The sequence below is a fragment of the Acartia tonsa genome, chromosome 10 (assembly GCF_053477335.1).
Source record: "Acartia tonsa isolate MP-2025a chromosome 10, ASM5347733v1, whole genome shotgun sequence".
Taxonomy (NCBI): domain Eukaryota; kingdom Metazoa; phylum Arthropoda; class Copepoda; order Calanoida; family Acartiidae; genus Acartia; species Acartia tonsa.
This window is the reverse complement of record NC_137269.1, coordinates 49,176,983-49,193,126: the sequence shown is the minus strand read 5'-3', so window position 1 is coordinate 49,193,126 and position 16,144 is coordinate 49,176,983. Positions and strand designations below refer to the sequence as shown.

The following is a 16,144-nucleotide window of genomic DNA, read 5'->3' as shown; positions in this document are numbered from 1 at the left end:
TCAATAGATTAATAAGAAGTATCAAAGACTTTTTCACTCCGTGAATTTATCATTAATTTGTAAGTCTAAACAGAATTGTACATAAATATGTTGTACGATTGCCTAAATGCAAGATGCAGTAAAAAGACATACTTTTATTTTTAGGATTTCATAATAGAGATGCGTCGCCTATAATATTGTACCTTGTTGTCCTATAGGCATGATTATTCTAAAAATCAGATGAAAAGGATAATTATATCATATAAAAAGTTGTTGTCAAAAAGATTTTAAAAAGGACCGACCAACCTTAATTATAGAAAAGCTTTGCATTTAAAAATTAATTAAATAAAACAATAAATAGATAACGTTTTTATTAAGAGACAGCATGAATTAATTACAATTATTGACACAATAAAAACTGTCCCGAATTTGTATTAATTTTGAGGAACACGACTCCAGTTACGTCATATTTTTCTTTCCCGAAAAAGGGAAGGGGGAAAGAAAAAAAAGGGAAGGGGTGAAGAAAAAAGAGATGGGAGAAAAGGGGGTTTTCCCCATCTCTTTTGAAGAGATTTTCTTCCCCCCTTCCCTTTTTCGGGAAAGAAAAATATGACGTCACTGGAGTCGTGTTCCTCAAAATTAATACAAATTCGGGACAGTTTTTATTGTGTCCAATTATTACAACAGCGCAAAATGACACCAAAAAATGACGTCATACAATAAAGTTGTCCAATGAGAGGCCAGTATACATTGTAATTGACCAATGGTAAAATATATACTCGCCTCTTATTGGTTATTTTATCGTATGACGTCATTTTTTTGGTGCCATTTTGCGCTGTCTCATTACAACTAGGGTAAAATCTGTACAGCTAGGGCCCTAGAAAAACATTAGAGGTATAATAATCCAGTTTTTTTCTTTCTTCACAGGATAGGATTTAAAAACCATTTGTGTGTCTGTTCATATAGTTCACCCTCCCAAAAGAAATCGCTTATGAAAATAAAGTGAAAAATTTGTAATTGATTTTCTTTTAAACTAGAATTAAAAATTGATGATCGACCGACTCCCCCCCCCCCTTTCCGTGCCCCTAGTGGTCTCTAGGGGCGAAGCCGCTAGTCTCTTTATAAAAATTAGTACGCTGTTTTTGTCTGTAGCAAATGATCTCGCTAACCACTGAACCGATATGGCTCTACTTTACAATAAAGCTTCTTATAATAAAAGATGACTCCCCTCCCAAAATATTATTTTTAGTTTCTTTTTAAAACTCTTTTTAAACCTCAAGTGTCCCTAGTGGGCTCTAGGGGTATCATCTATAAGAAAGGAATATTAGATTATCTGTTCTGCTAAACCTTTATGTATTTCAACGGCCCATACTGCTAGTATAATGACAAAAAATAATAATGAATATAATTAAACTATGTAATAATAATTTAAATACAACAATATGTATAACATATTCGATATGATTTAGATTTGGCTTTTCTTTAGAATGAGTTTTTGTTAAATCAATTTTTTTTTAAATATTAATTTTATAATGTTTTCCAGTATGGCTTCGAAACCGATTAATATCCGCTTGATTATAACCGTTTCTTACCCATACTGAAAAATTATGTATCGTATTATAAACAATTTTCCACGAATATAAAAATAAAAATCATAAAATTAATACCAGTATTGTTAGCACGGGTCCTTGGCAGGTCGGAGCCAACAAAACTGGTTATAATCTTATAGTCTTTCATTTTAATATCAGCGGAAAGCTGTCTATAATACGATAAATTAAATAAGTATACTTTGATTAGTTTCTACTTGTTTTACGTTCTCATTGCATTGTTACTGCTTTTTAATGGATTTTTTTTCTTTAAACAAATTTTACAAAGTTTTTTTTATCTAAAAATAAAGAAAATTAATATAATCAAATACAACATTTATAAATAAACCTTTAGGTTCAGACTGAAGAATGAAACATTTAAAAATAAAAAAAACCTGTGTTTAAAAAGGTATACTTAATTAAATAGGTATGCTTTTTATTATTCTTAACGTATGAGTTTCCTTTTTGCTTCCATGAAATGGTTTGATAGCTTGAAAATAGGTTAAAGATGTGTATGTATGTGTGTATGTGTGTGTGTGTGTGTTTGTGTGTTTCTTTGTTGTTTGTGTGTGTGTGCGTGTGTGTTTGTGTGTGTGTGCGTGTGTGTTTGTGAGTCTTTTTGTAAGTTTTAAGAGTTTAATCAGGATTCTACAGGGATAATACAATGGCCGATAAATTGATGTACATTGTACATTCCCAATGATGATACAAAATTTTCCTTTCTAGTGATCAAAATTAGTGGTTGAAATGGCTAGACACTCAACAGCCCATTGTACCCTCCCTCTCTCTAATAATATCTCTATCCCCTAACCAATTATGAAAAATGAGATGGGGGAGGGGGGGAGGATATGCCTACTTAACCCCCTTATGCACGCGCCTAGTTTAAAATGTGATTGTTTGTAGGTACTGCTGCTCGGCACCCAGCCAAAAGACAATGAATTAAGCCATAAAAAGGATTTTCTCATCGCATTTTACAAAATTCGAATTTGGCAATGAGTTGCCTCATCAGCCCCAGGGTTGCAGGGAATGGGTAATACAACCTAAATCTATCTATTCAAATTAAGAAAGTAAACATGTAGTAACTAATTTAAGAAAATAATTTAGGTAGGGACTGTTTATTACACTAGTCACCAAAGTTTTATAAGACCGTTCCTATACGTCGGCTAAAAACTTTGGGGACATTTTATCAAATTTTGATCGGTTGGTTCATTAAGTTGAGTGTCAAAACGTTCAACCACAAATTGTAATCTACAAAAGAGGTATTTTTGTGTATCATTATTGGGGATGTACATCAATCTATCGGCCATTGTCTTATCCCTTTTATCCTGGGCATAATTTAACTAAGAAAGTAACATCCTCAAAGCTATGGCAAGGCAAACAAAGAATTCTACATAAATATATGTTCAAATGAGAATTTTAGAAAGAGAGTTTAATTTAAACTTATTCAGATCTGTAGTAGCGGGACAAAGTGTCTCAAAAATCAGCCATGTTACGTCATAAAAATGAGTGATTATTCATCTCTTTTTTAGGGGTTTTCTTTCCCACTTCTCCTCTCATCTACCTCATTTTTATTACGTCACATGGCTGATTTTTTAAACACTTTGTCCCGCTACATTTCTTTATTGCCTATTTTAATGAATGTATTATTAAACAAGAATGGCAATATCCATAAAAGAGAAGCTCTAAAGAGATAGGACAAACGAACATTAACACTGGTACAGTGTCAGAACAAAAATAGCAATTTAAAAACAAAGTCTTTACAAAAATGCAAGTAAATTTGTTGTAAACCTGCTTATATACAGAACACTGTTTAAGGACATTTTAGAACTTGATTATCGAGATGCTCTGCTAATAAAATTGTAAATTGGACGAACGGTTTTACTGGTACCGATTCTAATTCGTACCTAACTGTTATAGGAAAAATCATGCAAAGTTTTAAATCAATAGGACAATTCTAACATGCTTAATTAACGCAAAAAAGGTAGTATGTCATACTCTTGCAGTATATGTATGTATGCCAATTGCAACCTGTAATTGTGTTTCTATGAAAGTGTAATTTTTGCAAACTCAAAATTGGAAATTTTAGAGTTGTTTTGCTGTTTGAAATATCTAATAAAAATTCTTTTATCTAACATTTTAAGCAATGTCACGTATTTTAAAAGTCATTCAATAACCTTTTTTGAAACTATCCCATTTCACGATATTAAAATAAGAAATAAAATAAATGATAACACAAATATATGATACAAAGAAAAAAAGGAAATAATTCTAGGAAAAGATAAATTGTTTTACTAGTTGTAAATTGTTAAGATAGCTTCAGATACAAAAATTGGTTTTCTTGGGGAGAAAATATTTGGATCTAATGCAGTTGATGGTAACGATTATCTCCAAAAATCAATGATCTTTAAAGGCTTCTAACGGCCAAACGGTGAAACGTATAAATTATGCTCGCACAAAATTTTAATCGATAAAAAAAAGGCCTATAAATAATCTGGGATAGTCTCTACTCAATAATGCACATTTTATCTTGCAGTTCACATAAATGCGTTACTATTTTTAGGCCTTCTTATGCCGCTTAAAACAGTGAACATTTACGCTCAGCTGTTTGGCAGCTAGTAGCCTTTAAAGTTTATAGCTTTTTGGAGATAATAGTTACCAGGAACATTTTATCGTGAACTGGACTTGATCCAAATATTGTATATGAAAGGCTGATATATTGAGAAAGCGGAGTCAATGTAAAGAAAAATTGGACCAAGTCTAAAATACAGCAACTTCAAAGACTGCTTAAGAACATAAATATGTAAATATCTTATTTTTAAAACTTTGTGAACTAGTGTAATTTACAGTCCAATTTCTCCTCCCTCCCTTGTTTTCTGTATATTGGTCCGTAAGTAGACTTAAAAATGATTATATTCGTATTTTAGACTTGATCCGAAAAAATCAATATTTAGCCAAGTTTTATTATAAACTATAATTCTTAACAGAATGATAATTATTAATCAACAGCATTAAAACTAGGGCTGGGCAGCCGCGCGTCAGTCGCGTGTAAGCCTCAGAGAAATATTCATATAATAACCTTTATATTCAGCTTAATCCATCTTTTTAGAATATTATTGTTTGCACACAAGCGGGTTTTTAATTTGAGGCTTATGCGCGGCTGGGGCGCGGCTGCCGAGCCCTGATTAAAACATAAATCATTTTACTAAAAACCACATATTCTTCAATTATCTTTGTAATTAAAATTTTTGGGATAAAATTTTAAATGTTTGATAACTTATTATATCAAAAATGTTTATGGTATATGTACAATAATATTTAAACTTTGCATTTGAGCATTTTTTTCTTCAAAATCTAATGGCAAAAATATTCTATGGAATATTAAGATTTAATTTTATTACAGTTCATTTTTTTTAATTTCCTACACTTCTCACTGGAAGCGTTTTTTGTAGAATTTTGTTTTAAATTATATGAAACAATGTAACCTATTGGACTTATTTTTATGAAGAAGCGCATTTGATAGGGGCAATTTTAATACTTTTAATGGAAAATTAAAAATCGGTTAATTTCTGCGACGAAGACCAAACTGCATAACTTTTGAACCACTTTTGACGTCATATTCTCCATCTCTTTTTTAGGGGTTTTATTTCCCACTTCTCCTCTCACCTTCCTCATTATATGACGTCACAGGAATTCAAAGTGACACAAAAGATATGCAGTTTGGTCTTCGTCATTTCTTCGGGACTTTCCATAAAGTTGTGTATTAACGTTTAGTCAAATGCGCTTGTTAAGTCAAACTGTTCTTAATTTTAACCATTTCATTTTGGTATATTTAGTCAAAATTAAGAACAGTTTGACTTAACAAGCGCATTTGACTAAACGCTAACACACAACTTACGCCTCTCTTTTTGAAAACTAGATTTCTGGATTTCTGAAGTTTAACTTTTTAAAGGGTATTCAAAATCAATTTTATCAGTATACCAAATATTTGGTTATTTTATATTCTTTTGGTAAAGCTTCCAGTGAACTGTGTTTTTACTTGTCATATGAGAAAAGGATAAAGTAAAAATGAATTGTAACAAAACTGTTGAGAAAGATCATATGGGAGGTTTATTGGTATGGGTTCCACATAATCATCTTTTTCTTGTAGTTTTTTTTTGAAAGCGAAGCTTTACTATAATTAGGGTCGGTCCGTCCGTCCGCCCGTCCGTCCATGACAGATAGCTTTTTTCGTTAATTTAGGCATGTTAGAATTGTCCTATCGATTTTAAGCTTTGCATGGTGATTCCTGTAGTAGATAGGTACGATTTAGAAAGCGTAGCAACTCTATAATCATTACCAGAATGTCCGTACGTCCATTTTAAACATGTTGATTTTTAACTTTTTTTAACAACTAATTTTTATGTGATAAAATTATCCGATTGATCTAATTTTTGGAATACTGATTTCTATGACAACAAAGTACAATGTTATAAGCGAAGCATCTCTACAATCAAGTCCTAAAATTGGAAATATGTCCCTTAACATTATCCTGTATATATTCAGTTTTTTTAACAAATTTACTTACAATTTTTTTCGACTTTAATATATTTATGTTCTGATCATTTAGTTCTGACACTCTACTTGTGTTAATGTTCGTTTGTCGTACCGTTTCAGAGCTTTACTTTTAGGTATGTTGTCATCCTTGTTTTTAATAGTTTATGTGGAACCCAGCCAATATTTATCACACCGAAGAGTCCTTTAATCACGGCTTTTAAAACATTTTCTTTAACATTTGTAATTTTATGAAAATCACATAAAATAATAGGTATACTAATCTCCAAATAGATTTGCCTAATGGGGGCTTGGCAAAAGAACAACCTACAAAATAAACTTTCGGATCTACTGCAGTTCACGGTAAAATATTGCTGCTAACGAATATTGCCAAAAATCTTTGAATTTTAAAGGCTGCTAGCTGCCAAACGGCTGAACGTACAGATCATGCCCGCACTTTGTTTTGAGCAGCATAAGAAGGCCTACAAATAATCTGGAATAGCCATAAATCAATAATGCATAATTAACACGCAGTGCAGAGAAATGCGCGAAAAAGGCCTATTTTACGCGTTTTTTCTTCAGTGAAGCTTTCCCTGTGCATCATTGGATCTTGGCTATTCCAGATTATTTTTATGCCTTCTTATACCGCTTAAAATTGTGTGCGGGTATGATCTGTACGTTCAGCCGTTTGGCAGCTAGCAGCCTTTAAAATTCATAGATTTTTGGCAATATTCGTTACCAGCAATATTTTACTGCGAACTGCAGTAGATCCAAACTTTCCTATGCCAAATGTAAAAAAGTGCACGTGTGCAAAGCTCTTTACAGTGGCTATGAAAAAAGGGATAAATTAAAAAACTTTTGGCCTACATGCCTATTTTTCACATAGGTAAACCTATTTTAGTCATTTGTATACCTATCTTTCATGTAATCATTATTCATAGCTGGCATCAAAATTTCAAAATTCCTTATTATTATTTTATCATAAAAATTGTAATTTAAATGCATTGGTTGCTTTGTTTGTTGTATTAGAACATTTTAGTTAAATTTTTGTAATTTTATTTTTTCTTGAAGCACCAAAAATTTTTCAAATAAGTTTCTGAGATCAATTTTTTTAATTGGGTCGATTTTAAGGACTTTCTTTATTTTTTTTCTCCTTTTGTCTTTTTATTTCGTTTTTTAATTTGTTGATATGATATTTTCATCAAATTTAATATAAATGTTAATGATTTGTTATAGAATATATATTTAAATTTTTTCTTTTCATTATGAATCTTGTTCAATTTGTTCTGGTAACAACCTCTGAAAAAAAAATAACAATACAAATTTTTAAAAATTGTATCTACTTTTGTTATGTCAGGCGTGTTTCACCTATAGTTGAAGAAAGTGGGGGGGGGGTGTCTTGGCCAATAAACAGGCACAACTCATTAATAAGCACTGTTACGACTTTCAGACAAAGGTCGTGCAATCAAAGGGTTGGTTGTATCCGGAGTATTTTTTAGTAGATACATTTTTTTCTAGTGATAGGACAATGAACGATGATTTAACGATATTTTTCAACTAATTATTCTCTGTATTAAAGTCTAGTAAGGAATTTGCCTGTTTGATAGACCAAGACACTACCCTTATTCTTACAACTATGAATGGGTTTGTATTTAACATCTTTAGTATGACTTACATATTTACAGGGATATAAAGGGATAAGTCAATGGCCAATAAATTGATGTAAATCCCCATATGAGGATACACAAAATTACCCCTTCTGTAGATTACAAATTATTGGACACTCAACTTAATGAACCAGCCAATCATAATTCACTATAAATCTCCAAAGTTGTTAGCACAACGAACAAGAAAACTCTGGGGACTAGTGTAATAAACATCCCAATGTCCCCTCCCTCCCTTGTATTACTTAGAGAGAGAGGGGACAATGGGCTGTTTATTACAATAGTCCCCAAAGTTTTTTAATAACGTTTTTTCATTGGCTGAACAACTTTGGGGGATTCATTAAATTTTGATTGGTTGTTTCATTAAGTTGAGTGTTTCAACAAAAAATTGTAATCTACAGAAAGGGTAATTTTGTGTATCATCATTGAGGATGTACATCAATTTATCGAACATTGTCTTATCCCTTTAGATCCCCGGTATTATTACCTGTGTCTCACTGGTCTGTGAGAGGGGGGAGGGTGGGCTGCAGGCCGACACAGTGGAGGGTGTCCCCACAGGGGATACATCTGAAGATTGGGAGGAGTAATGCTCCAGCGGGGCCTCCTGCACCGCCAGGGGAGCCTCCCGCAGCGGTGAAATGGGCTCATTACCTAGACAAAGAAAAAATCATTTTTCTCAAACTTTTATAACACTTTCTAAAAAATACCTTAATAATTATGTATCGCATTTAAATTTTATAGACATCTCCGTGGATAATAAAATGAAAAATTATAAGATTAAATCCAGTTTTGTTAGCCTCAAGATGCCGAAGCACGGGCTAAAAAGCTGGTTTTAATCTTGTACATTTATAATATTCGTAAAAAACTAGATCTAATACAATGCTATACATAAGTTTTCACTATGACTGAGAACCGGTTATAATCCACCGGATATTAATCGGTTTCGAAGGCATGCTGGATAAAATATCATTAAAATGGCCCTTAGAGAGTTCAACTAAAAAGTCAACTCTTTTTTTTCTTTCAATGTAGCTTTTTTAACCTTCCCGAATTCGTCTTGAAGATTAAAATAAGAATCAAAAAATCGTTTTAAACAAGATTAAAATTTTGCAGAAATGACCTTAAATTTACAGTTATTTTAGAATAAAAATTTTAAATCTTAAAAATACTTTTATAATAAAGAAATATTGCTTTTTAGAAGGAAGGAAGAGAATTTGTTAAGTATTATCAATCTGTCAATCATAAATGCTATTAACAACCCGGGATCTAAAGGGATAAGACATTGACCGATAAAATAATGTACATCCCCAATGACGATACACAAAATTAAACCTCCTGTAGGTTAAAAATAGTGGTTGAAATGTTTGAATACTCAACTTATTGAACCAACTAATCAAAATTTATTGAAGTTCCCAAAGTTGTTTAGCCAATGAATAAGAAAACATTAATATAAAACTTTGGGGACCAGAGTAATAAACAGCCCAATGTCCCCTCCCTCCCTGTATAAACTTGGCATCTTCTCATTTTAAGCAAACATTTTCCACATTGAATGTAAAAACTTGAAGCTTCTTCTCAGGGACGTCTAAGCTTTTTTTAAAAAGGGGTTTTAATGATAGGTTTATAAGGTTTCAGAGGGGTAATCTAATGTCTTATTTTTTAATTTTGAGTAGGGGTTTCTAAGTTTGGAGGGGCGGGGAGGTGTACACTCCTTTACCCAAATCTAATACAGTGAAATTTTTAGCTGGTTAAAATAAAGATTACCCTCATACACCCCATTTACCCCACCCCACTTCCCTTCTACTGGATGAACGAACTGACCATGTTAGCAACCTAAATTTACAAAAATTTTCCCCTGTCACAATATCCAGTATATATATATATATTATATCCATAATAATATAACAATACCTGTATTGGATAATATATTATCCAATGTCAGGGGCGGAAGCATCCGAGATTTTATCCGGGCTTTCGAGGCGCCCCCAGTCACTATGGGGGCGGGGTTGGTGGTGGGATAATCCTCGAGAGGGGGCGGGGATGAGCAAGGTAGGTCAGGTGGGGGCGGAGAATTCAGGGCGGTTTCCGCGTCTCCTTCGGTTACACATTTTGAGCCTGAAAAAAATCAAGGATCTAAAGGGATAAGACAATTGCCGATAAATGTTGATACATAAAATTACTTCTTATAAAGATTATAGCAAGTGAAAAATTTGGACACCTAACTTAATAAAGCAATCATAGTCCCCAAAGTTGTTAAGCCTTAGGTTTTAAGGTAAAAACTTGTCTGTAAAATTGTCTGTAATGCGATGCTATACATTATTTTCCTGTATAGCTTCGAAACCGATTAACATTAAACATTAAAAATAATGTATAGCATCGCATTACAAACAATTTTTCATGAATTTTAAAATTTTTCATATCAATTTCCGCGGAAACTGTTACCTTTAGTTGATAATGATAATGCTGAATAATTTTGTGATTGTACAACCTCTCCATCTACAAAATATTAAATGATCAGTTCGTTCATCTAGTACAAGGGAAAGGAATTTCAGTCAGTTGCAAGTACAAGTTTATTAGAGTATATGAAAATCTGGTGCAACATCCAAGTAATAGTATATGGATTTATATTAGATAGAAAATTATTCAGGGATTTAAAGGGATAAGACAATGGCCGATAAATTAATGTACATTGTACATCCCCAATGATAATACACAAAATCACCCTTACTGTACATTAAAATTAGTGGTTGAAACGCTTGAACACTCAACTTAATGAGCCAATCAATCAAAATTCACTAGAGTCCCCAAAGTTTTTATTCAAGAAAACGTTATCAAAAAACTTTGGGTACTAGTGTAATAACAGCTCATTGTTCCCTCTATCTCTCTCTGACTTTATTACTTTGTTATTGAAACAATAATAATAATGACAAATAAGTGTTAATCATATCATAAATACACATTACAATATTATATAATAACAAGCAATAACAAGGGGGGTTTTCAATGCTTGACAGGCACTTTGAAGGATAAGCACTCATAAGTTTCATAATGTTATTGTTGTGATTTCAGCAGTTATTCATTATTAATTTAGTGATGGCAATCCGTAGAATTTTTGGGTCGGATTCGGATTCCGGATTCTTAAAAGAATCCGTCAAAAAAAGTAACAGATTCCTTGCGGATTCCGGATTCTTATTTTTGGCGGATTCCGGATTCGGATTCCAGATTCTAGCAGTATTTTTAAAGACTTTTTTCAAAAAATAAGTGCTACATATGTCCTAAAAATTAATGTACTTGGTGTTCTCTATAATTCACTTCCGAGAATCGAACCAGATTTTAAAATTTTTTATTTGTAATGATGATAATCTTTTCCTTCAAAAAGTGAGAGTTGAAAGAAAAAACTCAAGACGCTAATTTTAGCATACCAATTAAGAATCCGGAATCCGCTATTAAAAAACGGATTCCGGATCCGGATTAGGATTCCAAAATTGGCCCAAAAATTGGGCGGATTCCGGATCCCGGATTCCGGATTGCCAATCCTAATTATTATATTTTTAAATTTTACCTTATAAATTTACTGCTTATTTGTATTTTCATTTTTTTTGGTAATGTAAACTTGTTATCTATAATACAAAGTAAAACGATGTCTGATCGTCCGTAATTCTGTCTGTATGAAGATTAAGATCTCTGTAACCGCTAAATCGATGGGGCTCTGCTCTTCAGGAAATATACCTAATGGTCCTGTGGTGGTTTTAAGCTATTTTATTGGGGGGTGGGATAAAATGTTCTCCCCATTTTTTTGTGAACAGGATCCTTTTAATATTTTTTTTTGTAATTGTAAACCAATTGGGCTCTACTTTTCAGAGAATATATATACTAGTCCTTTGGTGGTTTTAAGCTTTTTTTCTTGGGGGTTGGCAAAGCCCCTAGAGGCCAGGGACGAAGGATTTTGAGAATTTTTTATTTTCTTGATTAAAAGCTTTAGAATTTTCTTTTCAACATTTATATTGTGAAATTTTTATTAAGTATTTAAAGCAGATTTAGAAGAATTAAAATAAAATTATAATTTCTAATCACTGAACTAAAGATTGTTATTACTCCGATTAAAAAATCAATTATAGAGGTATGCTATGATTTTTTGTGATATATTTAAATTTATTCTAAAATATAATGTATAGCATCATATTACAAACAATATTCCATGAATACTAAAATAAAAATAATATTTTTAAATCCAGTTTTGTTAGCCGGTGTCTTCGGCATCTCGGACATAACAAAACTGGTTTTAATTTTAATCACATAATCTTTTATTTTAATGTCTACGGAGGGCTGTCTATAATACGATACTATAGATAACTATTACCTTTGTTGGCCATAAGTTTTTCTTGCATTGATGAGTATGAAGTTTCACTCTGTCTCCCCAGTGATAAGGTTCTCTGCAGGGAAGCCTTGATTACGTCATCTTGCAGAGAGAGAGAGAGAGAGAGAGGGGACAATGGGCTGTTTATTACACCAGTCCCCATAGCTTTATGATAACATTTTCTTATTTGTTGGCTCAACAACATTGGCCAATCATTGTCTTATCCCTTTAGATCCCTGCATTAAAGTAAAAGAATATAGGGGGCATGAGCTATATGTACCCCCCCCCCCCTCCAAACAGGGTAGGGACCCTGTTCCGATTTTGTATTGGGTATATTAAACCAGGTAATAACATTGGAAATAAAATTGACAATGGGATCTGATCGATTTACATCCCCCCCACCCCCACCCCCGGTCGTAGAATCATTTTATTGGTTTAACTTGTTTTTTTTGGACATAATTAAGGTTCATTCCTTGCGCCCAGTGTTTGAGTCAGTGATGGAAGACGACAATGTAGAATTTGAAACAGCTGATTTCACATCACATGAAGTTGCGTGCTGAGGGCCCTTGCCACACTCCAGATTGTCACCTGGAATTAAGATGGATGGATAATGGAATAGTAGACAGCATAGTTATAAGCTGTTAACTTTTAAGAAAAAAGAACAATAAAATGTAATACAAACACCTTAGATATAATTTCAGACATGTTCAACATTATTCATTTTTACTTAGCATCTAAATTGCTTTCACATAAAGAGTAACGAACATACAGAAGATGTACCCTTATTATAACGTAGCTACGCTGCTTGTATATAAAAATAGAAATCATTTACCTGTCCTCTCACCAAGGCTAGCTTTGCGTCCATTGCTACCCAGAGTGGCGGCACTACCGCTAGACCGCCGTGACCGCTTCATGGACCCGTTCCGCATCATGCTCAGCGGCGGCACGGTGACGCTTGTCTCTGTGTAGGTCACAGAAACAGCCTCAGGTACGGTGCACAGTTGACCTATAGACATATTTTTAAATTCTTATTAAGCTCTTTTCGTCCAATTAAACAAGTTAGAATTTTCCAATCGATTTCAAACTTTGCATGATGATTTCAATAACAGTTAGGTACAATTAAGAAAGCGCAACAACTCTATAATCGTTACCAGAAAGTCTGTACGTCCAACTTAAAACATGCTGATGTGTTACTTTTAAAAAAAACTAATTTTTGTAGGTTAAATCTATCCAATTCATCTGATTTTTTGTATTGATTCCTATTACAATAAGGTACAATGTTATAAGCATCTCTATGTCTTAAAATATAAGTCTGCCTGTTTCATATATTTCAGCAGTTTTGCAACAAATTTACTTACAATTTTGTCCAGACTAAAGCATTTATATTTTGCTTATTCAGTTCTGACACTCTACAAGCGTTAATGTTCGTAGGTCCTTTCATTTCAAAGCTTCTCTTTTATGAATGTTGTCATTGTTTTTTAAACATCAATTAATTGGAACTGATGATGTATTAATTTGTGAATCAATTGTATTCCATTCATAAAATAAGAAATAAGTTGTGTTTCTACCTATGAAATAGAGATAGCCTAGAGACACACTCTCTAAATCAGCCAATATCACAAAATACTCCGCCAAATGTTGTCATATTTGTCCACTTTTTTGGAGACACTTCTTTTTCTGCGCTTTTAAAAAAAACACAAATTGTAAAATGTGGGGTTTCAAAGTTTGAGAGGGGTAAACATCCCTTTACCACCATCAATAGACGACATGTAGAATAGCTTTGCTAGTAAATAAAACATACTATACCTTGATCAATACTGCCATTTTCTTTAGCTAGTAAAGAATCTTTTCTAGAAAGTGGAACACCATTCATATCTACTGAAGGAGGGCCACACCCTGGCACCTAGAATAATATTTATATAATATATATGCTATATAACAGCCACGCCTCTAGATAGTATAATACTATTCATATCTACTGAAGTAGGGCCACACCCTGGCACCTAGAATAATATTTATATAATATATATGCTATATAACAGCCACACCTCTAGATAGTATAATACCATTCATATCTACAGAAGGAGGGCCACACCCTGGCACCTAGAATAATATTTTTATAATATATATGCTATATAACAGCCACGCCTCTAGATAGTATAATACTATTCATATCTACTGAAGGAGGGCCACACCCTGGCACCTAGAATAATATTTATATAATATATATGCTATATAACAGCCACACCTCTAGATAGTATAACACTATTTATATCTACTGAAGGAGGGCCACACCCTGGCACCTAGAATAATATTTATTTAATATATATGCTATATAACAGCCACACCTCTAGAAAGTATAATACTAATTATATCTAATGAAGGAGGACCACACCCTGGCACCTAGAATAATATTTATTTAATATATATGCTATATAACAGCCACACCTATAGAGAGTATAATACTAATCATATCTACTGAAGGAGGACCACACCCTGGCACCTAGAATAATATTATATGTAATATATATGCTATATAACAGCCAACACAAATGTTAGTATTATACTAATCATATCTACTGAATGAGGGCCAGACCCTGCGCCTAGAATAATATTTCATTTAATATATATGCTATATAACAGCCACACCTCTAGAAAGTATAATACTAATCATATCTACTGAAGGAGGGCCACACCCTGGCACCTAGAATAATATTGTATATAATATATATGCTATAAAACAGTCACACCTCTAGAGAGTATAATACTAATCATATCTACTGAAGGAGGGCCACACCCTGGCACCTAGAATAATATTTATATAATATATATGCTATATAAGAGCCACACCTTTAGAAAGTAGAATACTATTCATATCTACTGAAGGAGGGCCACACCCTGGCACCTAGAATAATCTTTATATAATATATATGCTATATAACAGCCACGCCTCTAGAAAGTATAATACTATTCATATCTACTGAAGGAGGGCCACACCCTGGCACCTAGAATAATATTTATATAATATATATGCTATATAACAGCCACACCTCTAGAAAGTATAACATTAAAACAGTTTTTGTTATGGTTTTAATCTTATAATTGTATATCCGCGGAAAGCTGACTATAATACGATGCGATAAAACACTATTCATACCTGTAATTGATCCCCAGAGCCGCCGCTTGAGCGACTAAGTTTTCTGCCAGTTGTAGATATAGCGGGCACATTGTACACCTCATTCTTAAACTCAGCAAATGTCACCTAGACAAGGATAATTATGGACATTAGTAGCGCTATAATGACATAGAAACATATCTATAATACAAAGTAGAACGATGTCTGTCTGTCCGTCTGAAGCTTAAGATCTCAGTAACCGCTGAACCGATTGGGCTCTACTTTTCAGGGATTATACCTACTGGTCCTGTGATGGTTTTAAGCTATTTTCCTGGGGGGTGGGACACACCCAACCCCCCAAAAAACTATAAAAACAAAACCACCCACCCCCCATTTTTTTTGTAGGAGATATCCTTGGTCCTTTTTTTTGCAGGAGATTTCCTTGGTCCTTCTTATTTTTTTTTTTTACAAATTTCACCTTAACTTTTTTATCAACTCTTGGGGCAAAGCCCCTAGAGGCTAGGGGCGAAGCCGCTAGTTATTTATATAGAAGTAACAGGATCTGTGTGTATCTGTTTGTACTAAAGGATATCACTGACCGATATGGTTCTCCTTTACAATGGAAGGTTTATAATTATTTGGGCGAGGGTACCACCACCCACTCAAGAGAAAATCGCACCTAGAAAAGAAATAGCAAAAATATTTCAAAGTGCCGCTAGTCCTATTATTTAAAGTAATATGCTTTTTATTTGTTTGTACGTTAAGATCTCGCACATTAATAAACTAATTGTTTTCTACGTTTTAGACTATTTTATTTCAAATTTTAGGCATTGAATAAATAATTATCTTGAACTTCTTTATAGTGCCTATAAAAATGACGTCATACAATTCAAATTACCAATGATAGATTACCAATGGC

At 33.1% G+C, this 16,144-nt stretch overlaps 1 protein-coding gene across 1 annotated transcript; it reads right to left on the bottom strand.

Annotated features, from left to right (window-relative positions):
• Nucleotides 1-335: 335 nt before the first annotated feature.
• Nucleotides 336-15,593, bottom strand: LOC145330252 (uncharacterized). Its single transcript, XM_080174875.1, has 9 exons — nt 15,268-15,593; nt 13,917-14,013; nt 12,943-13,116; nt 12,585-12,698; nt 12,114-12,188; nt 10,196-10,249; nt 9,665-9,868; nt 8,247-8,410; nt 336-7,394 (listed from the first exon to the last, which is right to left on the bottom strand). Exons 2-9 carry the CDS (start codon nt 13,981-13,983, stop codon nt 7,359-7,361), a joined length of 888 nt encoding a protein of 295 aa, XP_080031001.1. The 5' UTR covers nt 13,984-14,013; nt 15,268-15,593; the 3' UTR covers nt 336-7,358.
• Between the last annotated feature and the right edge of the window lie 551 nt (nt 15,594-16,144).